The sequence below is a fragment of the Protopterus annectens genome, chromosome 9.part0 (assembly GCF_019279795.1).
Source record: "Protopterus annectens isolate FY-2018-M chromosome 9.part0, PAN1.0, whole genome shotgun sequence".
Classification (NCBI taxonomy): domain Eukaryota; kingdom Metazoa; phylum Chordata; order Ceratodontiformes; family Protopteridae; genus Protopterus; species Protopterus annectens.
In genome coordinates, this window is record NC_056743.1 from 1,184,330,737 (window position 1) to 1,184,358,583 (window position 27,847).

At 39.4% G+C, this 27,847-nt stretch overlaps 1 protein-coding gene across 7 annotated transcripts in view; it reads right to left on the reverse strand.

Moving 5' to 3' along the window:
• The window catches only part of ALDH3B1 (aldehyde dehydrogenase 3 family member B1), a 1,341,938-nt gene that overhangs the window by 39,460 nt on the left and 1,274,631 nt on the right, over positions 1-27,847 (reverse strand). For all 7 annotated transcript variants that reach the window (XM_044084078.1, XM_044084076.1, XM_044084080.1 and 4 more), the window contains one exon: positions 25,266-25,365. In XM_044084078.1, the coding sequence (XP_043940013.1) occupies positions 25,266-25,365 (100 nt within the window). The remainder of the gene's footprint in view (positions 1-25,265; positions 25,366-27,847) is intronic.

Consider the following 27,847-nt stretch of genomic DNA (forward strand, 5'->3'; position numbering starts at 1 on the left):
GTATGTTAACTCACACCTGCTAATGCTAACACTGTTTACATGGGAGTATGTACTTTCCTGTGGGAGTTGTGGATTAACTGGTATACAACAGTAGTTCTTGCAATGTGTTGCTATGGCTTCACTATTTTCCCTTTACATTCACTCCTTGAAGGCCTGATATTTGTCTTTACTGGAATGTGTTGCTATGGCTTTCCTATTTTCCATTTACATTCACTCCTTGTAATGCATGATATATTTCTTTCAGCAGTAAGTTCTTATATGTTTGCTGTGGCTTGGTGGCACTGCATGCAGTCTGGTGAGCCCAAGGTCTGGGGTTTGACACTTACAAGGGTATTTTATTTTGCTGCTGAGCAGTACTAGGGCCTTGTATTTTGTACTAACAATTATGAATATCAGGCACATGCAGTTCTTGTAAACTGCTATACTGTCATTAGTTTGTTAGATGGCTACATCCTTTGATATTTCTGTGTTGTACTCCTACATGAGGGTATGCTTTTGGGAGTAATTCTACAGCTATTCGCAGAGTGTGTAACAGCAGACAGGCTGATATACCTGTGTATTTCTGACACTTTCAGGCCTCAGATACTCTCAGGTATATATTTGACCAGCCTCAGGGAAAGGTACAAATCAGTGGGAGACACCCGTGATATATTTCAGAAATTCTGCAGTTGTGACTATGGGGTATTTTGAGCATATGTATTACTACACCATTTCTGACATGCAAGTAGTGTCTACTTTAACTTATTGACAGTCACCATTACGTGGGATACCCCACCTTTCTGCCTACTGTTAGTACATTTCACAGGGAGTCAGTGGGGCACAGGTAACATTTTTTTGCAAATCAGGGACACCCCTGTAAATCAGTCACAGTTGGGAAGTCTGGCCTCATACCTATTCAAATATGTCAGTGTTTATCCTGCTCTGATACTGTGTGTGGTTTATAAGGTGCTACTGTAACATTATTACCTCCTAGCATGGCTGTTTCTCTTATCACACTAAGGTAATGCAATTCCACAAGAATTGCCAGTAAGGATTCAGGGAACAAGCTTTGTGAAATGGCCTTCCTATATTCCCTTTACATTCACTCCTTGTATTTCATAATATATTTCTTTCAGCACCAAGTTCTTGTATATCTGCCATGGCTCAGTGGTAATTCATGCAGACTAGTGTTTCCAAGGTCTGGGGTTCGACACTGACAGGGGTATTTTATTTTGCTGATGAGCAGACTACAGGCCTTGTCATACAGAGTGACTAAGGCACATTTAAGCAGTTGTAAGCGGGTTTGCGCTGGTTTGCGCGATGCTTGCACATGCGCACACTTGCTTAACTAAGCGCACACAAGCGCACACCCACTGACTACTGCTTAAAAAGTGTTTACTCCCGCTAACACCCGCGCTAATTTCTTTTAAAGAAAAGAAAATGGGGAGATAGGAAAGTGGTGAAAAAGGGGGCACAAAGAGGGTAGGACAGTAGGAAAACAAGCTCGGGATGTGCAGGAATGATGTAGGGAAGGCCTATAGCTGCCCATTTCTTCATCAGCAACAGCTGTGCATATGTGTGAAATTTGGTGTGAAATTTGAAATCTTCCACCCCTGAGAGAGGGGTGAGGACAACAAAATATGTCTGCCAATTAGAATTATCAGTTTACATGTCCAGTGGACATGTGTGCAAATTGGGCAGCTATATATGGGGCGTAATTTTTTTGTGGGGACAGAGTGCCCTTTTTTATTTTTTTTTCAGGTGAGAGTGGAATGTGAGGTATAGGAAGTAGGTATACTTGGGGAGGTAGGTTGGGGAGGTTAACAGACAAGACAAGATGCACACAGGGGTGGAGTATGACACATGTGGAGGGTAAACACAAATGACGGGGATGGATGTTTGGATATCGCAAGCCCATGAGCCCACAGATGGCAACAGTGGAACTGAAATCCCCACCCATAGACAGTTACCACTGCGCCTTCACAGCCCAGGCCGGGGCTGTGCTGGGGGCTGGATAGGATGGGCAGGCACACCCGTGAGTTGCGCCACCCTCGCCTCAAGCTGGCGTAGGGGATCAGTCACAGAACGCCTGATCTCACTATGCACCACAGACCGGACCCTATGGAGGGTGAGTGGAGGCTCTCCTCCGGCCACGCTTGCAGAGGTGGGACGAGCCCCATTCCCTGCAGCGTTTCCACCCAAAGGTGGCATAGGGCCACCGGAGGAGGAGGTCCCGGCCTGGGCACTGGTGCCAGGTGCACTCGCCAGCTGAGGTGGGAGAGGTGGGTCCGCTGGAACCCGCCTTCTCTGTTGTCCTATGTTTAGCAGTATTTTATGGCATCTTGGGTTAGTAACAAACACCATTCAAAATTAGTTGTAACAGCATGCATCAGTATTCCCATTAACCAAACACCCATGAATTCCGAACATTGAGCAGCAAGCATAACACATGCATATTTAGAACAACAGTGCACATTCCAACAGCATGCAGGGTTGATTGGTGGCAACAAGCCATCATGTTTGGATATGTGAACGGGGCACATGCATCAACGTACATGCAGATATGTATGAACCAACAGGACAAATGTCCATGGGAATTAATTGTGAATACACATACCCGGTTTGGTGTGGAATGACATCATTTGTGAAAATAGGGTAAGGTGGAGAAATTTTACATTAACTATAACTACCTATACATATACTGCACATTCCTAGTAGATGTAGATATATATCCCCTACATGTATTAGTACAGTTTCCTGTATGTTTCCTTAGGAATGTTGGTGATGGGGATGTTACTGCTACATTAATATGCATTCCATTTTTATTCATATATGTTCATATCTGGCTGTGTTCCGGTACAGCATCCTGCTACATTTGATTTATATGGGTCTAGACAACTGTGGATGTTCAGCATTTCATACAACCATACTATTTCCATAATGTAAGGGTACAGCAACATATCCAATTTGTGGGACGGACACAGTCCAGGTTCTGTACTTTATTTAAGACATTACACTCTTTGGTTGTGGCTGTCTCATTCATTTCATTAGGTAGTGACTGTAGTATACCTTTATTCCAGACTTATTACAGCTTTCTTGGTAGCTTCAAACTGTCTTTCTCACACACTCTCAATTATTTTATATTTACATTTCAGAATGGCACTTAATGCTATGCTTTATTAACATTTATTACTGGTTTACAACAACCCTTTTCAGCTGACTCACTTATTTCATATGGCAGAATTTACAAGGATGTATTTGACACTTATCTATCCTTTGTTGATTGATTACCACTCATTTTCTGGTTGCAGCAGTTATCTGACATTACAATACAGGTGGAAACTCTATTTGAAACTTGTTTAATCTTTATTACTGGATTGCATTACACTCTTTTCCAGGCTGCATCACTTATCTAATCTTACAATACTAGCAGAATCTTTCTTCTAGGCTTATTTGACCTTTATTAGTGGGTTACAACACTGAACTCTTTTACAATCTGTCTCACTTATATTCTATGACAATACCAGCTAAATAATTACTAACCTGCCTGGTGGTGCAACCTCAGCAGCCTATCAGCATAGGCTTGCTGATTCGCGGAACGAACACCTGCAGCTGTAATATAAAGGAAGTAATATTGGAACATATGTCTCCATAATATAGGCTAGGATAGCATTTCTTACATACTTAATTACATGGATACTTACTCAGTAGTGGGGCGTTGGGCATTTGGCGGGCCTCCTGGATCCAACGGTTCAGTTGGTCTTCCTTCCGTCGCTTCAGGTCCGCATGGTGGTGACGGACCTGTTCACCAGTCCTTGGAATGCCTGTGGCACTGGTGAGATCATGTGCCAACCGGTTCCACGCCTCTGCCTTGTACACACCCCATTGAACCTGGCCCTGCATGAGTTGTGCTTCATGATCATGGACTAGGAGCCAAACCATATATTTTGACTCCTCAACACCCCACCTTTGTGCTCTAAAGCGACTTCCCACTCCTGCACCTGCCATCCTGACTGCAAATGGGTACCACAATCAGTTATGCTGTGTATTCCCGACTATGGGGCTTATATATGCCGGTTTTCCCGCACTTATCTGTGATTGGCCGTTTTGGATATTTATTAGCTTAAAAAAACCTGCTTTGTCATGCTTCTATTTCCATTCATTCCTATATATATGCTAATACTGCATTTCTCAGTACAACTGTCATGGCTTAGTGGTTCAGTACTTTGACTATGGTGCACAGTATCCCAGGTTCAACCCTGGGGATTGTTTTTTTTTATTTTACTACTGTCTAGACAGGCTAGGAGGTGTGTCTGTGTAAAGGCGGCTTTGATACAGCTTACCCAATGTTGCCCGACGGTAAGATGGTTGGCGCGCTGCTCAGCTTCGCACAACCGGCTTACGCTGGGTAATGCGTTATTTAGCTATGAGCACTTATATTATGCTGGGTGAAGCGCTGATGAACTACGGGCACTCATTTTAAGCGTGTTAAAGCACTGCTCAACTCCGGGCACTCATATTAAACCTGTTAAACCACTGCTCACCTGCGGGCCCTCATATTAAGCTTGTTAAAGCGCTGCTCACCTGCGGGCACTCATATTAAGTTTTTTTAAAGCGCTGCTCACCTATGGGCACTCATATTAAGCTTGTTAAAGCACTGCTCACCTACGGGCACCCATATTCAGCTTGCTAAGCTATGGGCAATTATGATCCTTTTTTGTATTTTATGTCGGATTTCTTCAAAAATACATGGCCCATTTCATTATTTCATTACATTTTACTTAAATTATAGTTTTATATACTACTGTACAAGTCTACAAGTCATACAAATTATGTATGTACAAATTATATATATATATATATATATATATATATATATATATATATATATATATGTATGTCAGGGGATTGTTTCATGCTTATTTAAATAAAAATGGAAAATGATGTTGTGGGGGCTCGAACCGTGACTACCTCCTCTTTGGCCAACGTCTCTACTGCTACGCTATTGCTACTTGGCTTAATTTGCATATTTAGATCTTATATGCTTTTCAATGACTGCTAACTGTGGCTGAGCGGAGAGCATACCCGCGCAAACGAGTGCAACTACGGGCAAACATTTTGGAAATTATAAAAAAAAAATTAAACTGCAATTTTTACGTTTTACATTACAGTTGGGTTTACAGTCTGTGAGGGCATGTGTGGTGTTGTGTTCCTTGACATTTCCACGGACTCGCTCGTGGGTGTTTACTTTCAGGACAGTGACTCTTCTGGGGGTGTGTCCCTTTGCAGAACTCGGCATTTGGACACACCCCCTACTTTCCTACACGGACCGTGTTAGCCTAGGGTATGATTCAGCATGCCCTCATGAATATGCATGACATGCTGACGTCATACCATTAGACTGCAGCCTCCTGTAAGACATATTAACTCTTACACCGAGGTTTCGTGAATCCGGCCCACTGTGTTTTTTCTTACAAATCTGATATTGTATGCAAGGCTGTGAAGCAAAAATCTGCTAATAATGTTGTCATAAATGTAATCTAAGCCCAGTCATTTGCTTTTATTCTGCATGCATTTAATATATCATATCCTTTGCTTTGTATTGACTATTTTATAACCCATAGCCAGGGTTGTAGCTACCAAACCAATTAAGAAACAAATGGACAAACAGATAAGCAAATACACAAATAAATGATTAAATAAATTAATATGTACATAAATGACACTGATCAAAGCAGTTGAACCCATCCATCTCGAGTACATCTGTCACTCCTTCTTGCAATGAAGGCCAACATGGTTAGGCTCTTGGGCAATAACAAAAAATAGAAATGTAATTTGCTAGTTGTTTTCCACGATTTGGGCAAGTATCATTATCTGCATGAGAATTCTGGCAGAAAATATATGGTGTACTATACAAATTATGTCATATTTTAAAGTGAAAGGATCTCAGGCATGGTACAGTGATATTTTAAGAAAGTTAGTCATGCATTAAAACGTGTAAGTCAAGGTTATAAATACTTAATCAATTAGTTTATTCTTGCACAGCTAGTGAGGCTACAAATATCTACTTGCACCAAACACAGATAATGTTTTTACTGAACTGATGTGACAAAATCTAATCCTTCCACAGAATCTGCATTTGGTTATGGAAGGAAGGGAGGGAGCAAGCTATTTTGAACTCTCTGTGGTTGAGGTAGAATGTTACCATCTAAGATGGCTTTGTATATTTTAGTTGGTCCCACTACTGGTCAGAAGATAATATTCTGTTCTCATTGCCAATCTACTCTAGTTGTACTGCATAGATGCTTACCTGTCCTAATAAATTCTTCACACACATACTTGAAAACATATATTTCCAAATATAGGTTTTCCAGTATCTGATATTTGCAGCTGTGCGTTGTACTTTTTCCTTAAGTACTGGACAACAACAGATATTCTTCATATGGCTCACTGCTGCAGTAGCCTTAGCTGTATGGGTTATACCCTGCTAAGGATGTAACAGCTGGCTAGCATACAAAGTTTTCAGGGTAGGTTCCACTCTCCTAAACCATTAGTCAGCTCAAGCTGAGCTGAATAAAATGTCAGGTTTGTAGTAGGAAACAATCCCTGGTTCCACCACAGCTGTAAAAATGGTAAAAACAAACTTTAATCTTCAGTAAAAACAACAAAAACAGGAGCACAGTAAAATTCCCTGATAAGCACTTTTGGCTTACTAGCCTTCATCAGATCAGTAAGCCGAAAGCACTTATCAGGGAATTTTACTGTGCTCCTGTTTTTGTTGTTTTTACTGAAGATTAAAGTTTGTTTTTAACATTTTTACAGCTGTGGTGGAACCGCGGATTTTTTCCTACTACATTTCTACATTTATGCTCGGAGCCTTCAGCAATACAGCTACGTTTTCTTCACATTAAAATGTTAGGTTTGGGCGCCAAGCCCTTCAGAACTTTCCTGTCACTAAAGCGTGTTCATCTTTCGGGCTTTCAAAGATCAATGGTCAGCTAACACTATTCAGTTACTGGGTAGATAAGTTCCTTTCAGAGGAAAAATCTTCCACTTTACTTTTTATGACAGAAATTGTACCTTTTCTGTAAAACAATAATTTATAGCTTTGAAAAACTGTTTTTAATGATTGTCATGTGACTTTCAATTACTTTTAAAAGAGAGTGTCAGTTTTTACATTTGTGGTGAAAAGTTGTTAAAAACAAATTTTAAACTACTTTTCCTGTGATAAAATGTGTATTATTTTACTTTACTTTTTACGGACTGGGATACGTGTTTACATTGTTTTTACTGTGTTTTTCCTGGAGAAGAGTTACTTTATTACAACTAACCTGTTTTACTGACTTCTGATGCCAGGCTTCATTGGGAATCAGGCTTAATCTTATAGCAACCTACCATTTCCTTGTTTTTTTCCTTTTTCCAGGCACAAAAAGAAGAAAATTACTAAACAGCCTTTGCCGCCACAGCAGGCAACTGGATTCCCTATTAGATGAACGAATGCTTAAATGTCGAGTAAGACATGCTTGATTTCTTTTAAGTAAACGTTCATCTAAGCGAAACCTAAGACTGTCGAAACAAGGAGTTTTGAAGTTATAGTTGGGCCAGCCGTCAGGAAGCCAATAGCTGATGTCAGAACATTCACCTTGTCTAGCTGTTCTTACAGTCCTCCACTGTGGTGCGGTCTCATCATTCACTCTGTGCAATGTTATGACAGTCCTCCACTGTGGTGTGATCTTGGAGTTGGTATATTTAAGTAGGGTGGGGGGCACAGACCCCCACTTTATTTTGTTTGTTGATTTGTTTTTGTTTTGTTTTTTTGGGGGGGAGGTTTTAATGGTGTACAGTACATTTTTGCTGTCAGCCGTTTGCTTCCTGACAGCTGGCCAACTATACGTTTTCAAAATTTTGTTTCAGCATTATGGGATTTTGCTTAGATGAACTTACATAAAAGCTGTCGAGCATGTCGTACTCGACATTTTAAGCGTTTGTTCATCTAATATAGACCAGGCTACTGAAGCATCTTAGTCACTGATGGGTGATTTTGCTGTGGCTATTACTGGCTCCTCAGACCATTAATTTTTTTCCTCCCTCTGGGGTAGTCCCTACAGCCACCATGCACTGGAGGTTAGATGTGTCCTCTGCAACCATTGCAGTGTCCTTGGTGAGTAAGGGAAAGTCATTTTTGAGAGTCTGAGAGAAAGGGCATGGAATGCCATTCTGCCTAGCCAGAATGTTATGCATGCCCCTAAGGAAATTTTTCCTGGCAAAACTAGATTGGTTTCTTCAAAATTTCTTATCAAAAAGAAACAAAAAGAAATATTTGTTCTTCTGTCTCAGTTATTCTGGAGAGGAGTGATTTATTGAACTTAGCTCATGTATTAGTTCAGGCTCTTGACCCTTCCAGGTTCTTTATTTTCTGAAGTGCTTCAAGTGTCTGAACCATAAAATGAGTGTGAAGGGACAGATTCTGTTTTGTCTCCCATTATTTCTAACTCAGATTCTGAGGAGAGTGTAGCTTCAGAAAGTCCATTTAAAGGATTCTCTTGCTCTGAAACTATATCCTGAATGAATCAGTTGCATTGGGAGCATAATGCCTTTCCACAGTCATTGAAAAAGTACTATGATTTATTACAAGTGAAATTTCCAGAATCTATCCCAATTCCTCGTGTTCTTTCAGCATTGGAGGTTGTTTTATCATAGCTTGTAGCTTACAGCAAAAACAAAACCACTGCACCAAATAAAGTCCAATCCTAGTTCCACAAAAATAGTCCACAAAATCAGACAGGCAGAGGACCAGCACAGCATAAAAATAAAAATGTTTATTAAACAAATAAAAATATGTATATAAAAGATGTAAGCACTTTCGCGTAGCTCATCAGACATGTCTGTGTCTACGTACATATTTTTTATTTATTTAATAAACGTTTTTTATTTTTATGCCATGCTGATCCTCTGTCTGTCGGATTTTGCATAGCCTGTGACTTGCCTGAATGCCATCCTGCTGCTTCAAAGAAAGCAGAAAGACTGTATAAAGTTCCTCAGTCCTGCACGTTTTATGCACTCATTTCAGATCAGACCCAGCAGATATTGCTTTAGTGAACACAGCTGCTGCTAAACATCTGATTAATACCAATCCTTGTCCTTCTGACAAGGAAAGGGAAGCATTTGAGAGATTTTAGGAAAAAAATATATTCTTCTGTAACACTTGTTTTTAGAATTCTAAACTGTCAAGCATGTATGTTAAAGTTTATGCTTGCCTCCTTTGAGAATATGATGAATATTTTGGCATCTGTTTCCTCCAATGAGGAAAAATCTTCTCTGTGTATTTTGATTGTTTCTGTGTCTCAAATGGCTACTTATTATTTCAAATGTGTTATGTTTTTGTTAAGGCCACTTCAAGGACCACTGGCACTGGAACTATTATGAAGAGCATTGACTGGTAACATTTTTAAAACCAACCAGAAGACGCCAACAATGATATTTTTAATTCTCTCTTGGATAGATATTTAGTTTTTGGGCCATCAGCTGCAAAGGTCATTAAAGCATGTGATGAGAAATGTAAACTGATTCAGGGGATATCTCAGATTTTTCAGCCTACCTTCTCCAAATTTGCCAAAGGGTTTGATGCTACCCTTACAACTTTCTTTAAAAAGCAAAATAAAAAGAATCAACAAGCTGCTGGCAAGCAAACATTTAAAAAAAACAATGGCGGGGTTCATACCAAAGAAAGTATGAACCCCAAGAACAAAGGACAATTTAATAAGTCTAAATGATTACATCTAGGACCCTTCCAGAAAATATGAATCAACATTTCCCTTTTTGGCAACACAAAGTGTCAGACAGATGGGGTCTGAAAATAATCCATCAAGGTTAGAGATGGCAGTGGCAGTCTCCTCCTCTGTTTCAAGGAATACCCTCCCATCCCATATCCCCAGATCCAACTACCAAACTACTGGGTATCACCATAGATAACAACCTCAACTTTGACACCCATATCAACAAACTCTAAAAACTATCAATAGAAAACTAGTCTCTCTCTACAGGATCAAACCCTTCCACTATCCTGCAGCTAGAATAACTGTCGCTCAGACCCATTGAATCTCTACTCTCCTCTACGCCTCACCCATATACACTAATCTATCTAAAAACAACCTTAATAAAATGGAAAACTCCTACAATAACATAGCCAGATTTGCTATAGACAACCCTTTCAGAACCCACCACTGTTACAATTTAAAACAGCTAGGATAGATTGAATTTCAGAATCATGTTAAATTCCACCAACTGACCATTGTCCATAAAACTCTTTACCAACCTACAAATACCCCCATACTATCTACCCTCATCATCCCCTACAATAACCTCCAGTGCTTACGATCATCACATAAACTTCTTGTCAATATTTGTAAATCAAACAACAGGGCTGGGGACTCTCTCTTCTCTAATACTGTTGGAAAATCCTGGAACCTTCTCTCAAAGGAACTTTCCTCTCTTCCCTCTATATCACTTTTTCATCGGAGCTTATCTCCTCTGGCCTCTACTAAAAATGGACATATATCCAGACAGACTAGCCCGGTAAACAAATGTAAAATAATAAAAATAAAAATAAACAAATCCATCAGAGTAAACTCCCCTTTTCCCTCCTGTCATACAGCATCTTCTGTGTGTGTGTGTGTGTGTGTGTGTGTGTTCTACTTTTAGAACCTCATAATGACAGTGACTATTGCCTATGACTACCAGAATCATTATACTGTACGAAGCTGTAATAAAATATCAGTTTGTTAATAATGAATGCATATCAGCCATCCAGATAGCTTAAACAATCCTACTGATTGTGTTCCTATTTTCCATTATTAACATTTTGCTAGCACATCAGTGGAAAGTAGAAAAAACAATAAAACCATCAGTGTAAAGATGGTTTCAACAAAACAGCTAGTTAAATCTGGAGAAAGAGGTGATTCACGTAAAATGAACATAGAAACTGCCTTGTCACTCTGGGTGTTCTTTTGTCAGAGATATTTTGAACTTGGTTTTGATTAGTTTGTGGAGAGCCCCTCACTGACTCTATTCAAGAGAAATCTCGACGAGTGGATGGGAGATCGTAGGTTTACCCCAGGGGTCATCTCTTTGTCACTACTAGACAGAGGCATAGTAAACTAAACCCTAAAAGGGCGTAGTATTCTCATCCTAAGGGGTGGTGTAAGCCACATACACTCTGGCTAGGCTTATAAATGCCCTAGGGCAGATAGCCTAGTATGAACCTATGAACCTATGAACCTATGTGATGTGCAGCCCCTCACATCAGGGATTTCAGTGTTTTGACTTCACACAGAAAATCAACATTCGGTGGACAGTGGCTAAAATATAAATTCATTTTCTTTTGGATGATTTATGGTTCTAGCCTGCAGCCTGCCAGACAAGGGAGACCAGAATGGTTAAGTCCTCTTCACTAATGAAAAATGCTAACAACAGAGGGTCAGGAAGTGGTCATCTTTCTATAAGTTATTCTGACCTGCCCTGATAAAGGTGCTGCATCCTTGCAGAAGATGCCAGACTTTTGGGATATACTAGTCCAAAAACTTTTACATTCTTACAAATCACCTGTACATATACTTGCAAGTACAACTGTTGTGCTCACTGGTAGTTAACTGAAGAAGAAGAATTACAGGGTAGTGTAAGGAACTGAAGAGATGCAGACCCTCTAAATAATGTTAAAGCTTTTGCTTCATTGAATGGCTTCAGTCTTTCAGCAAACATTAATAAGAGTCCATACACAGTTCTCTTAAAATTGCGATCTAGATAAAAGAAAACAAAGCCTTCCAATTCATCTTCTGAGGGCAATTATTAATTGGGTTGGAGAGATTCCACATTTGGGACCTAACAGATGACTAGATATCTTTGTCTACTGTATTACCAAAAGAAAATAACATTTTCAGTGAAACAGTAGTTATTGAAGGAAGCCTACCACTGTGACACTGCAAATGTTCTCTGTTGTTAGATTCATATCAAAAGATTACTAAAGCAGTTTAGGCAGTTCCAGACACACACCCTCTAGATCTGCAATGGACTGATCAATTGCATGTAAGTCCAGCTGACAGAGCAGAGTTATACAGGAACCCCAACACATACACACAACAATTATAAACCTTTTGTAAACACACTGTCAAATGAGAACTTTAACATTATTCACCCTTCCCCAAAGCAAATAATCCACTATTGTGGAGATGCCGTGGAAACAGCTTCAGCTATTCCAGGTATAACAGTAGTAACTAATTTGACACATTTTTGTTACAAAGGTATAGCTTTGCATCAGGGAGTATATGCATTGCATGCATTCCCTGTAGTGCTAAAGAAGATGCTTAAAAGTAGCTGTTGATTAAAAAATAGGCTACCACAAAGTTAGATGTGTCTATGGCACAGCTAATGCACCAGTGAGATCTTCACTGCCTGGGATTATAATAAGCAGATGTGCTTAACTCACATCTCAACTTTAAAATGGAGGATGTAAAAGCGGAGCCAAATGTGTTTCTGTCAACAGTCAGTCAGTCAGTTCACAGAGAATACACTAGCTGAGTTAGCGAGCCTTGTGGCACAGAGGGATAAAGCAATGACTATGGTCCAGGCAACCAGTCGAATCTTCAACAGAAGCTGCTGTTAAAAAGGGATAATTAGTAGAGCTTACAAAATACTGTATCATGACTATAAGAATCAATCAGAGGAAGTTACAAAAGATTGGGAAGCCAGACTGGAAAAGTGATTTACAAGAGAAATATGGGAGGACATATGTATGGCTCTCAAGTATACAGAAAAGTCCAGAAGGTTTAGCATCACTTCTTGGGATTGTTTGCATAGGTATTTTTATACCCCAAGCAGACTTCAAATAATTTTTCCTCAGGTAGATAGGAAATGTTGGGTGTAATGGGAAAGAAAGAGGCAACTGGGAATGTGTTTTGGCAGTGTAATAAATTGGCAGATTTTAAAACCCCCTTGTAGATTACTCTGTCAGAAGTATTGGGTGAGCAAATGGCTGTGACTAAGGTATGATATTTTTGAGCTGGGACACAGGATGTGAATTGCCTAGATATAGTAATGTCTCATTAAGTTTTGTCTGCCAAAAAAGCAACTACTAGAAAAATGAAATCAAAGTCTAAACCAACTGCACCTGAAGTACTGAATATTATAAAAGAGATTAAAACTAACTGGAAGAGGTATCTTTAGAAAAGGAAAGGATCAAATTACATAGAAAATAAATGGTAATTGTGGGAACAATACATGCAGAATAATGATCAGGAAGAGGAGGAGGAGTGAGGTTTAAGGGAAGGCAGGAATTCATCAGTTTATGTAATATTGGACTGATGCTAATTACAAAGAAAGAAAAAAATATGCAAAATATAATGTATAATGTATGTAAATGGAAAAAAATGTTAATACGGTTTGGTTTATTTTCTGTTAATGTATATTTGTCTATGTCTTAAGTGATAATTTAATAAAGGTGTTTAAAAAAAAAAGGATGGGCCCACCAAGTGTGGGTTCTGGGCTATTTTAGAAAAAGCTTACCTCCAAGAGGACTCAACTGAGGCTTATCCTCCATTTCTCAGGCCTTCTAGCAATGTTTCACCAAAGACATGCAGTTGTACACCATACCCTTATCAATCATTTCAATCACTGAAATCCTTCTCATAGTGCATTACGCTATTTTTTCTAAAATGTTTGTGGGTGGTCAGATTGAATAGCTATGCTTTCCTGGGTAGAAAAGGCAATACCAAAGTGAGGCTTGGTGCATTATTTGATGGTCACACTGACATCTAGAAGGTTTGGTTTCAGTCACTAAATGTGGGAACTTTTCACCAGATTCAGGACCAAGATCAATACTCTCTGAATGGGGGAGAGGCTGTGGATTCAAGGGCTAGGCCTGCTTTTGTAGTGAGTTGTATGACATCAAGGTGTGTGCCAGTACAGGATTCTTCCATCCTTGAGTGTGCAAGCTTCAGCAAAAAATGCTGGATTGCAGCCAAAGAAAGGATGAACCCAGCTGCAGACCCAACAAGGAGCATCCTTGATGTTAGAATATTAGGTTTTAATTAGTCCATTCTTGACCGCATGTACAAGTTCACAGACAATAATGCTGATATTTTGCCCATAGCTGATTTCACCACATTTATTTTGACATACAAATTAAAATCATTTGTACTGTTCTCTAACTGTATGTGACTGAGCCTCATAGTTTTTATTGATTTCTCGAATGCTTCCTTTCTAGGAGCCCATTTGTTGCTGGGTGATTTAAAGTAGCTAGAGATCTGTTTACGGCATTCAGCTTTATGAAAATTTAGTAACATGAGGTCATCTTCACAAAGAATCTGTTTTGACAGGCCATTCTTTCTGAACACTGCATGTCGTTTTTTATGAGGTGGCTGATATCATGCAAATAACTTATGCAAAATTAAAAGGGTACCTTGGAAAATGCTTGCCAAAAGTTCCACCAGGTCATGAGATCATTGTGAGGGACCTTGCATGGGAATCAAACCATAATCCCTCATAGTGTATCACCATATCCATGAAAAGAGATGCCACTTTGTGCCAATTAGCACATGTACATCTAACTTGTATGTGTGTGTGTGTGTGTGTGTGTGTGTGTGTGTGTGTGTGTGTGTATGTGTGTGTTTGTGTATATGCCCTCACAGGCCCATGGGGTGCAGAATGAGTCAGTGAAAACTCCTCTAATCTTACAGTTAGCCTTCTTCAACTCAAAGATAGGTAATATGACTAGTCTTCCTGATTCCTAATTCTACCACTGAGCCTTCCCTATGTTACTAAAGGGTTCATGTTGCATGACCTGGACAGTCACGGCTACATTTGAGATGCAAAAGGGCATGAAGATTAACACTGACAGGCTTGGATGCATCCCCTCAACATGGCTGCTAGGGATGCACCTCTTGAGCTTTTGTCTTTATTAGCCAGTAATAGGTGTGAACTCAATCCCTTACTATTTGACAGAGAGTTTGCAGCACATAAGGAGCCTGGATGTACTTTGAAGTTGCATATTTTAGCCAGTATTTTAGCCAGTAGCTGGCTGTTAAATCCCTTTCTGTCTCTTGACAGTGCAGTCCTTGCCAGGATCATATGAGAGATTCTCCAGGCACTTTCTTTATGGGTCATCCTTCAAGGCCACCATTTTCTTCAAGAAGATGGAGGTTTCCAGCTTCATGCATTCTACAAGTTCATGGAATAAACTGCTGGCATTTATAACATTTCTTTTTACATTATACACTTTTGCTAGACAGCAGGATAATCATCATCATCACCATGAACCCTGGATTGTGGTATAATAACTGCAGGAATGTTTAATACTTCAGTTATTTAAATATCAAACATGGGAGCTTCCCAAAAAATGTATGTTAGAACTGTGATCCAAAATGTGTGAGTGGCAGAAAAAAAGTAGGGATGGCAGACACTAGACTAGACTACTTCAAAGTATCATCATCATCTTCTTTCAGCTTTTCCCATTAAGGGTCGTCACAGCGGATCACCTGTTTCCATTTGTTCCTGTCCTCTGCATCTTGCTCTGTCACACCAACCACCTGCATGTCCTCTCTCACCACATCCATAAACCTTATCTTAGGCCTTCCTCTTTTCCTGTTACCTGGTAGCTTCATCCTTAGCATCTTTTTCCAATATACTCAGCATCCCTCCTCAGCACATGTCCAAACCAACGTAATCTTGCCTCTCTGGCTTTGTCTCCAAACCTTCCAACCTGGGCTGACCCTCTAATATACTTATTCCTAATCCTGTCCACCCTCGTCACACCCAGTGCAAATCTTAACATCTTTAACTCTGCCACATCCAGCTCAAACTCCTACCTTTTTGTCAATGCCGCTGTCTCCAACCCATATAACATAGCTGGTCTCACTACCCTCTTGTAGACCTTCCCTTTCACGCTTACAGGTACTCGTCTGTCACAAATCACTCCTGACACTCTTCTCCACCCACTCTATCCTGCCTGTACTCTCTTCTTCACCTCTCTTCCACACTCACCGTTACTCTGAACTATTGACCCCAAGTATTTAAAATTATCCACCTTCGCCACCTCTACTCCTTTCATCCTCACCATTCCTCTATCCTCCCTCTTATTCACACACATATATTCTGTCTTTGTCCTACTGACCTTCATTCCTCTTCTCTCTAGAGCATATCTCCATCTCTCCAGGGTCTCCTCCACCTGTTCCCTACTTTCACTACAGATCACAATGTCATCTGCAAACATCATAGTCCATGGGGACTCCTGTCTGATCTCGTCTGTCAACCTGTCCATCACCATTGCAAATAAGAAAGGGCTCAGAGCTGATCCTTGATGTAACCCCTCCTCCACCTTAGACGCATCCGTCACTCCCACAGCAGACCTTACCGCTGTCACACTACCCTCGTACATATCCTGTACCACTCTTACATACTTCTCTGACACTCCTGACTTCCTCATACAATACCACAACTCTTCTCTAGGCACGCTGTCATATGCTTTCTCTAAGTCTACAAAAACACAATGCAACTCCTTCTGACATTCTCTGTACTTCTCCATCAACACTCTCAGAGCAAACATCGCATCTGTAGTGCTCTTTCCCGGCACGAAACCATATTGCTGATGACTAATCTTCAAAGTATGATGCTGGCAAATGACGCACACTACCAAGGCAATACAGAATTTTAGAAGTATTCCAAGGTGGAACACAAGAGGAGGATATCCCAATAATTACCACTGCAAAGGGCCTCCAATTTCAAATAAGGTAAATTTAAGCAAGCTCACCAATTCTGAAAGCATTATTTTAGAATGTTTTAGCAGGCTGTAGTGATAACTCTTCAGTTTCCCAGGCTACTTCCTGCACCTACAGTAAATGGACCACATGACAGAACAAGTTGTTTTCTGAAGAAAGGAACCTTGTAAAGAAAGCACGGTGACCAGATAAGTATAAAGAACTTCAGTGAGGGCAGGACTGGCCTTTGGTCAACTGGTGCCCTAGGCAAAAGGTCCACAATGCCCCCCCAACACCACCCTATGCCCCCATCCTGGTCTATCTACACCATCCATATTACTGGAAAAGCAGCACCTGTGGTATACCTAGTATATTCTTGAAGTCATGCATTGAAAAGGTGGATAGTATGCAGGCAGAGGATAACCAGTGAGATTGTCAGGGGACTTATGGGATGGGAACTGTAAAAAGCTAAAGGCATTAGGCTTATGTAGTCTGTATACAGGAAGAGAGAAGGAAGATATGTTATGGATTCACTGCACACTCTATTTAAAACCTCTCCCTGATTTTGAGCTTTTGTCCATCGATTGTTTTTGATTTTGTCTGGAATTCTTGTAGAAAGAGGTTGAAAGGTACGATACATGGTCATCTCTGAAGTTTTTTTATCTGTTTCACAGTTTCTTTGTAGTAGCTTCTTTTACATTATTGCCTGGTTTTGTGTTTTAGAATGAAAACAGTATTCTAAGTGAAAATCATGAAAACTTGAAACGCATCAAATGATTTCCATTATGAAAATCTTGAAACAAAAGTCAGATACTCCAGATGTACTGTGTACTGCTGTTCGAGAGGAATAGCGACAAAAGAACTTCAAACTTGTGAATGAAAAACAGATTTTTAGAACTGACTGTCATACACAAACTTGATTTGTTTGCAAATAAGAAAAATGACTTTGATTTGGTAGTGTTAGTAGAAATTTGCAAAGAACAATATGTAGTATATCTGTAATTTTACTAAATGAATCATCATCATCAGCAGTAGCATCAGCCTTCTTTTTCCCATTTTTTTATTTTTTATTTTCCTACATGCAGTCGGGGTACTGTGTTAACTGTCACCAACTCTCTCGATTAAGTGCCACACTCATGCCTTCTTCAACACTCATGCCTGACTGTCGCAGATCTTCTTTCACACAATCCATCCACCTCTTTGCTGTAGGTCCTCGCTTTCTCTTACCTTCTTCCTGTCTGTCCCAAATTTTCCTCACCAAATTGCCTTCTGCTTTTCTGCACATGTATCCAAACCACTGTAATCTGTTCTCAATGATCTGTCCTGCAACTGGAGCTATTTTGGCTTCTGCTCTTATGTCCTCATTTCTTCATCTGTCCCACAGTGTGCATCCTACCACCCTTCTCAGGCACTTCATTTCCATCACCTCTAGCTTCTTCAACTGTTCTGCCTTTACTGCCTAGGTTTCTGTACCATACATTAGTACTGGTCGCACCACTGTCTTGTACACCTTACTTTTCAGCTTCTTTGGCATTCTTGTCATACACGACACCTGACACTCTATGCCAGTTGGCTGAAGCCCCTCTGATTCTATTTTACTGACTGAATAGTAAAGTAAAATATATGTCACAATATTTACAGGAAGCATGCATAAACATAGTTTGCAGTATTTCACTTTTATATTTTAAAATTAAGAGAACTGTGATGTCCCCACTCTGGGCCAGTAATCAAGGAGCCCAAATCCTCACCACTGACATTGGGGAGGGATGTTCACTTGAAATACAAATGGATACACTCAGTATTTCCAGATGCAGACCTCTCTGCATTAAGCACAATTTCCCTTAAGAATACACTTAGCCCGGGGTCTGGGTTTCTCTACCTCTGCCTCTCCCCAGGTCCCCAGTAAGGCTCTCCACTGGTAAAGCTGCACAGTTAAGTCCTCAGCTGAGTGCCCAAGCCAAGTCCACCACCACTCTCTCTGTGAAACCAGTGTCTTGTGTGCTTGCTACAAGTAGCTGATATATACACACACACATACTGTGTGATTTAGTTTTCTCACACACACACACACACACACACACACACACACACACACACACACACACACACACACACACACACACACACACACACACAAGAAAGGCTAGCACAGATTTACCTGCTCTGTTCCCTCCTGCCCAGACAAGAAGGTAGTTATCATTGCCACCAGGCACTACAAAGCTAGCTACCTAAGGCCCTAAGGCACTTGCAAGGGTACCCGATTATACTGAGTGAAATTAATTTTAATACAAATGGTAATGCTGACCAAACAGCCAGGCTTTCAGCAAAGGCTGCTGTTATCACCAAATAAATATAAGTAAATACTTTCAAAGCTTAAATATTCTCTAATAGGACCAGCCACAATGAAAAGTTTAAATACATTTAATAATAAATAATAAAAGAACAATAAAGTGCTAAATATCTATTTACAGTGAACACCAGAGTTTCAGGCACAGGAAATATTGAAAATAGCGCAGCTGGAAAGAGTCATACAGTGACAGAAAAAAACAATGTTTAACTAGTCTCACTATATTTTCCTGACTAATCTAAAAAAATTACTGTTCCTACTTACTGAATAGATCAAGGTAAGATAATGTGGGTGAGTGGTCCTTGTTGTCAGATCCAAGACAGAATACAGAATGATGAGAGAAATCTCATACTAATATTTAAAAATTATTTCTGGCTTACAGAATGATATCATACACATCTAGTCATCTGACTCTGTTTCCCCGCACTATCCTCCATCATTAGAAGCTGCCAGGGTTTAGCACCTATGTGCTACAATACACACTAAACCTTTAGCTAAGTTTTATTAAAGCATCTGAAAGCCATAAAACAATAAAACCATTCCACTCTTCCTGCAAGAGCTACAACCAATTCTCTAGCACAGACATTGCGTCTCTGGCTCCATTCAAAACTGTGGGATAACATCTTTATGGCTTGACCCATAAAGTAATTTATTTCAGATATATTTTAAAGTTTGCTGCAGCTGGATTGTGATTAACCTCTTCTCTTCCAGTCCCCTGTTAAAAATATACATTTATCAGTTACAATAATACGTGTACATTTCTTTTCTTTCTGTCAGGCACACTGTTGATACATTTTAACACAAACAACTTTCACAAATACATTTTCAGAACAAGCATCTGTACAAATCAATTTGATATACACATAATATACAATTCTTTACTAAATTCCAGCTTCCTGTGCTGGGATATGTTACACATCCATTGGCCTACTTCTCCTGGCATGGCTGGCAGTACCTCCTATCGTCACAGGAACATTAAATATTTCTGAAAGATTGTTATGCAGGGAACAAGCCCTGCTGGTGCCCCCTATATGGTGGTGGGGGCAATCAAACTATTTTACTATCAAACATTGTCTGAGTAATGGAATATTTGGTTATGCTCACAAACAAGCAGCCTTCTTTCTGCAGTACTGTACAACCTCAGTTGTTAGAATGCATTACTTTGGTTGTTATGGGGCACAGCACCCACAACATAAGTGTAGATTTTATTTGTAAAGCTTTAAAACACTGTCAGTTGGTTTTCTGTGTCAACATTCACCATTTTTGGTCTTCACAATTTTAGCTGTGTTTATTTTCTGTCTTTTATGTTTTTCTTGCGTTTTGGCATCATGCTGTGTTGGCTTAAAAAGGAGATGGGGCAAAACCTGAGGTGCAATGGATAGCCTCCAGGGCAAATGGATGCCTCTGACTCATAAGAGGGGTAGGTCCTTGATTAACTAAGACAAGCTTCTTGATCTGAATTCAGATATGGGGCTTCGCATGCTTTCATCTCTCCCAAAATTCAGGCTAATCAGTAGAAATGATTGAGCATTTTTATGAGAATGAGCTGGAGAGGATAATCTCTATTCTCCTTTATTTGTATACGGGATAGTGCACTGATCAAGCATGACAATTTGTCCGCACACTCTGGGTGAAAGTTTTCACATTTGATGCAGTCTGACACACATGAAATATACACATAATATAATCGTGTGTTCACAGAAGAGCAAACAGATATCCACAAAACATACACAAAGTATAAACAAATCTGTGTGGAAACAAATTTAACAGTTTTAAATTTAGCAAGTGCTCTAGCTGATTTAAGTTTTAAGGTTTCCTTTTAGATTTTGTGAGAGAACTGGAATAAAGAAATTAAGGAGACTAGTGAAACTAGGAGGTAGCAGAAGACTGAGTTGAGTTGGTTAATACAACTGGTAGATATTGTAAGGTTGGGAGTGTGGATAGGGTGTTGAAGGTTAAGAAGAAGAGAAATGTTGAAGTGGCATAGAATTTAGGTGATATGACCTGTTTAGAGGGAGATGCATTTGCTTTTGTTGCAAAGGTAGGAGATGAGATCTTTCTGAAATTAGTAAGATTCAGGGTTTCTTTTTTCTAACACAAAAACATCTTTATTAAATTATCGCATATGACATAGGCAATCTTACATTTATATAAATGAAAAACAAACATTGACACCACTATTTGCAAACATTATGCACCACAGACGCCACTGAAACAACTGTAGTTGCAAACATTATACACCACTTATAATCTCTCCAGTCATTGTCAGTTAAGCGTTATCTAGCTCATTCACATCCTTCCTTCTTTTAAACCTCGTTCCTTCTCTGCATATATTGCTCCCACAATTCCCATTTTTCCTATGTAGTTTGCTCCTCCCCTTTTTTAAAGATCCAATTACAGTTGTTTTATATCTGTTACAATATTCACTACTTCTAGAAGATACAGGGTTTCTTTAATATGAGGAGGGAAGGACTGTCAGTGTGAAGGGGCTAGAATGCAGAAGACATGCTTAGTTGTTTGTAGGAAGGTTCTGGGTGTGGAATTAGACTGTTTTAAGAGAGGTGGTGTAAGTGGAGATTGTTTCATGATGCTTGGCTACTAATGGAGCAAAGGAATCTAGGAAAAGTAGCTTGTAGAGTTGCGTGCCTAGAAGGAGGTTAGCTCTTTGTTTAACAGGGAGTCATTTAGCTTTTTATAGGGTAATGCAGTGATGCTCCTCCTCTGAAATATCAGTAATGTCAGAGTCTGAAGGGACAGAGATCATTGTGCTTGAAAGTGACAGCGATATGAAATATTGTATTCCTGATGACCTCTTCTCTAGAGAATTCTTAGGCTCAGGAAGTTCATTCTAGAGTTGTTTTTTTTTTTGCCCTTTGTTCCTCCTCAGAGAAGCAATGTGTAGCTTAGGCAGATAAGGGTGATTCTTCACATAAAACCCATTATTTTCAGTGTCATTCTGAGGTTCAAAAGCACCCAGATATGGACACCTAATCCTAAGAAAGCAGACCCAACTTCTAAGAAAGCAGCTATTGGTTATCCCAATTTTTTTTTTAGTCTAGGCATCCTTCTACAAGCATGGGCATCTTAGAATATTTTAGAAAAGCCACTGTAGGGGGTATTTGAGTGGGGATCAGAAGAAAGTACCAAAATGCTCCTCCCAATGCCACTGGTACTCATGGAAATTATTGATATGATGAACTTCACATAATTTTATTTTCCAATATAAAACTGTAATATGGAAGCATGTACTAATTCAAATATAGAATTTTTTTATGCTATAGCTTTTTTTTTCAACCTGGCTACCTGTCAACCATCAGCTGTTGTAAGTACCAGATAGCCCATTCATTCCTGTCTGGGTGAGGGACCATCATGGAAGCCGTCAGGTGTTTTTCCATTTTGGCCCTAACTTCTCCACCTCATGAGAGAATGTGCAACCCATGTCACTGCATAGACTGCTACACTTTCCCTTTGCAATTTGTTTATACAACCATGGTAAAGGCTACCATGTATAAAACGTCTGTGCTTCACTGACCCTTTAATAAGGGGATTGTGACGCCATACAATCTGTATTGCTCACCTACTCCAACAGTATAGAAGAAAACATTCCTGACAAAACTGAAATCTGTGAAACCATGTACTATAGTATTGCTTTATAGTGTAAATGGGGAAGCGAGAGAAGAGAGATTATAGGTGAGATCATCAGCAATGGTGACCTTGTTGTGGGTGTTAGGAAAGGTGATTCTGTAAAGGGGGATCCTATTTTTTAACTAATGATATGAGATATTTTCCAGATAGAGGAAGATTTCCTTTCTTATAGATCTATGATCAGGATGGAAATAGGGTAGGCTAAGGCTTTGGCACCTATCTGTAAGAATTCTGCAGAGCAGTTTGTCTGCAGAGGAGTGGAGGGTTTACTTTTTACTTTAGGAGCGGATATGGAGAGGTAGAGACTTTGTGTAATTGGTGTAGGAGGTGGATTTGGATTGGATGGAGGAAGATTTGAGTATCAGGAGGAGAGATAGACTAGCAGTCTAAAGATATTATACCCGGAGGGGATTTTCATTTATCTAATGGTAGTTTTTAGCAAGTTTTCTATAAACATAAAAGATATCAAATGAACATCTAAAAAAAGGGCATGGAGTGAGAGAGATGTTAAAATGCAATACTACATTATTATGAGAGAGAGTGGTGAGAGAGTTATAAGTGTGTTATGATATATGATATAATCTTATCTTTGTTTAATATACTATTAGTGTTTGTGCTATTTTAATAGCGATTGAAACAATAAAATATTGGAGCTGGGGACTGTTTTTATGTGGGATGTCATATTTTTTTTTTTTTTTTGTGTTTATTAGGTAGGTAAGCAAGTTTGTGTGTGGTGGATGATATGTATGGTATAGGGTATAGGAAGATTTAATGTGGTGGTGTAGAGTTAGAAGGTGAGGTAGTGTGAGAGGTGCTTACAAGAGCAAAGGGTGGAGGTTCAGGGGGTGTTCATAGGAGGTTATCCCTCATAACTTTTAAAATGTTAAATTGTGAAACAATAGAAGCACTGCTTTTATCTTGGTGCTAATAACATTATATATTTCCACTGATTTACCTGCCATTGAAGGGTATTTCACTGCATTAGAAGGGTAAAAGTCAGTTTTTCCGACCAACAAACAGCTGCAATGAAACAGAGCAGTTCTACTGATGAATACCTGAAAACTTACAGCTGCCATTTTTCTTGCCTGGTGGCAAAACTAATGTAATCTTTGTTAAATGCAAGCCCCCAACCCTGAAAATACTAAGAATTATTTATTTTACTCATGTACTTGTTTTTTATTACAGTTAAGTGCACCCATCGAGTGAATTTAAAAAAACTACCCTGCTGCTTTTCCTGCTGCCTTGCTTACAGTGGCGGCAAGTAAATTTGATCGATACACTGGCAATGCCTAGCCATAAATGTGGATATATATATATATATATATATATATACATATATATATATATATATATATATATATATATATATATATATATATATATATATATATATATATATATATATATATATATATATATATATATATATACGGGTACAATACAGCTTAAACCTGTTCCTGATAACTAACATCAGCACTGACAGACAGAGAGAGAGAGAGAGAAAGAAAAGAGTTCACATTATAAAACTGTATTATTTTATAAAGGTAAAACATTTCTTTTTTAAAATAATATCACTGCATTACAACAACACTTCATGGTAGAGTCATGGGTAGCTCATGTTTTTACCCATGATGGAGGGGTTCTTGTTTTGCTTGAGGCTGTAACCCTCTAGACCAAACAACACCCACCCAACTCTTGGTAAAATCTAAATTAACCACTTCTTGCCATGGTGCATTGCCATAATATAATCCATATCTGTAATACTGTAAAAGAAGGTGGCCATCTCATTAACCTACCATGAACAATTAAAATAACTAATACTGAGGATGTTTAAACATAAGACACAACACGTATACTGTTAATGTAGAAATAATAATGTAGCTCCATGAAGCTGAGCTTGAGGTGTAGACTAAGGTTTCTCCTAATAGCCTCCAGCACCCATGTCATAGTCTCTAGATTGAGTATTTCAACTATGAAATAGACATTATTTATTGCAATTAATTCCCTTTTATATACATTAACTAGCAGCAGCTTTGTTTTGCTGGGGGGAGACAGACATTACAGATAGCATTAGCAAGTGAGGTGAGTCAGACATTTCAATGTATTTCCCTTAGAAAAGGGTAAGACCTGATAATATGCTTTTGAAAGAATTGTCCAGAAACTAGTATGCTGTTCTCTGAAAATGACTGCACACCTCTTAATGTGTTTGTGACAGGCATGCAGTCTCAGAAATATGGTTTCTTGCATTTCTACTTACTCTTCACTACTGGCAGCTCTTTAAAAGATACCCCTTATCAGTCACCAAATTTAGACAGGCCTCTCTTGAGAGTGAGGTTTGTCAAAGCTGCTTATTAAACAATTAAAGTCAGAGGCAAAACAAGCTAGTTTAGGTAAATGTCAGAAAAAGACGTGTAGACATATAAATTACTTAATAAGTAAAAGATGCATAAGGAAAAGTGGAGCCTAAGGAAGAGAAAAAGGTTGGATCAGTGGGATGGGTATGTAATTTTCCTGAGAATACTATGCATTTCTACTCAACAGACTCTTACCAACTCCTCCAAAAGGCAAGGAAAAAAGGGTCATTTGCATTATGCAATCATTGGAACAGAAGCCTCCACTGCTGGTTCGCTCCAGTACATCTTTCACAACCTATGGTACATGGAAAAAAAGTTCAGATTAGCAGGCATCAGACAAACTCAGATTTCCAGTTTCATGCTTTAAATTGTAATTATACTGTCAGTTAACATCAAATGTTGCTGTCGCTGATACATGACAGTTAATTGTGTCTTTTTGTTTATCAGTCACATAGACCTCATGTACATAACTGTTATTTATTTATTTGTTTTACCAGATCACAGCCCTTCCTCCAGTGTGGATTCTCCACACTTGTGCTTTGTAGTGAGGTAAATAAAGAATGCATATCTACCACTAGGGGATCTCTCAAACCATTTCGAAGGCAGCAGTGCTGTATTTACTTCCTGTTCTGAAAACACAGTAGGAACAGTCATCTTTGTACTGGGAAACTGCATTCCTGGGTTGGTTGACAGACTCATTCCCTTTAAACAAAACATAACTACAGTCTATAAAGATTTACATTTATTTATCTATTAGCATTTGTTTACTGCTTGGGCAGAAAATTAAAATAATGATAGAGCCATATTGTCTGTTTCCATCTAGTTCAACCTGTAGTTTACTGAATCTGACTAAGATCTGAGGACATTTCCAAAAAGATTTTAGCTCCCCGAGCTCCTCTTCCTTTACCCACAATACTTAGCTCTGTACTGAATTACCTCAGATTGAGTTTGCCCCTCTCCAAACAGCGTCTATTGCTAATTCTGAGAGTATGACACCAAGTACCCCAAACAGAATGAGAGGAAGAAGTCTCTACAACTTGGTCTTTCAAGAATCAAGAGAAACACAATATAGGAGTGGGTAGGTGGGATGGATGATTGAACCAGATGGAAACAGACAACAGGGGGTCTATCATTATGATATGCATTTTATATCCAATGTTGTTTTTTCCATCCGGGTTTAACGTTTGGGGCAGAGTCCCCAGCCATATTACACCACAGGGAGGTCCTACGATAGCACATTCCACAATATGGAGGAACCAAAAGAGGCCCTATACCACACTGCATAGCCAGCTTGTAGTTAGACACAAAAGTGTGTATATCCCCTCAAGTAGCAGCAGCACAAATATCATCCATAACAGGTCTTGAGAGAAAAAACATAGAGGTAGTCATAACTCTAGTAGAGTGACCCTTCGGTTTGCAAGGCAAAGCATTCCATTTCAAACTATCGAAATGAAATGTAATTAGAGAGCCTCTTAGACAGAGTGAATTTGACAATGACTTTCCCAACAGGGCCTTTGAAGAAGAGATAACCAAATGATTAGACTTTCTGAAGGATTTGGTTCTATCCTAATAAAATCTCAATTGCCTATGAACATCAAGACAATGAAGCAAATATCCTCCTTTGTTTGAAAACTCAGGAAAAAACAATGGTATGGTAGATGAATGACCTGATTTAAATTGTTTTATGATGAAACCTTGGGTAGATAAACAGGGTCCATTTTGAAAGAAAGCCTGTCTTTATGAAAGACTAAATATCAAGGTAAAGCCTGAAGCTCTGACACATGCCTGACCAAAGTAACAGCCACCAGGAAAAAAGTCTTCCAAGAGAAGTTCAGGGAAAGGAGGTTCAGCAAGCACATGATGTACAAAAGGCAAATCCCACAGAGGGTCAGGATCTCAAACAGGGGGCTGTAATAAAAAGGTTCCCCTGAGGAAGGCCTTTGAAACCTTTAATGCCACCATGGAAGTATTACCTCTGCCAATGTCATAGTTAGAAATAGCTGCCAGTTGTGCTTTAATAGTGGAATAACTAGACCCCAAATGAAATAAATCAACAAAATCAAAGATAGCCTCCAACGATGCTTAGAAGGGGTCCTGGAATTTAGAAGACTCTCAAAAGGTGAAGCGTATCCACCTGCTAGCATAGACTTTGTGAGTAGATAACTTCTGAAAAGGGACAAAATATAGATCACTGTGCCTGAAAACTTGGGATCTCTAGCCATCATGGGGATTGGAGAAGCCATGTGATTAACCTGAGTTTCTGAAAGTTTGGTGGATCCAAGCCCTCTGAATGAGAGATCACATCCAGAATGGGATCCACATAGAATGTGGAACCACACATGATTGGCCCAGAAAGGAGCAATGAGGATTACAGTTGGTCTGCAATGGGTAGCCTTTTGGAAGAAATTTATTATCGAAGCCGTCAGATAATATGCATATAGTAGACCAGGGGGACAAGCATACAGAAGAGTGTCCCTGGGTGACCTTCCCTGTGGAGGAACTGCTGTGTAATAACTGCTGCACTTGGTGTTGAATGGGAATGCAAACAGATCACGATACAGAGTGCCCCAGCGCTGAAAAAATCTGAGCAGCAACTCTTGGATTTAGGGACCATTCAAGAAGAAGAAGACTGTTCCTGCTCAGACTGCCCACAAACATGTTGAATTTCCCTAGGATGGCATTGCTACCAGAAACTGTTGAGACAAATTTGCCCATTACTAATCCCTAATGGCCTCCTGACAAAGACGATAAGGTGAGATTCCCTCCTATCTGTTCAA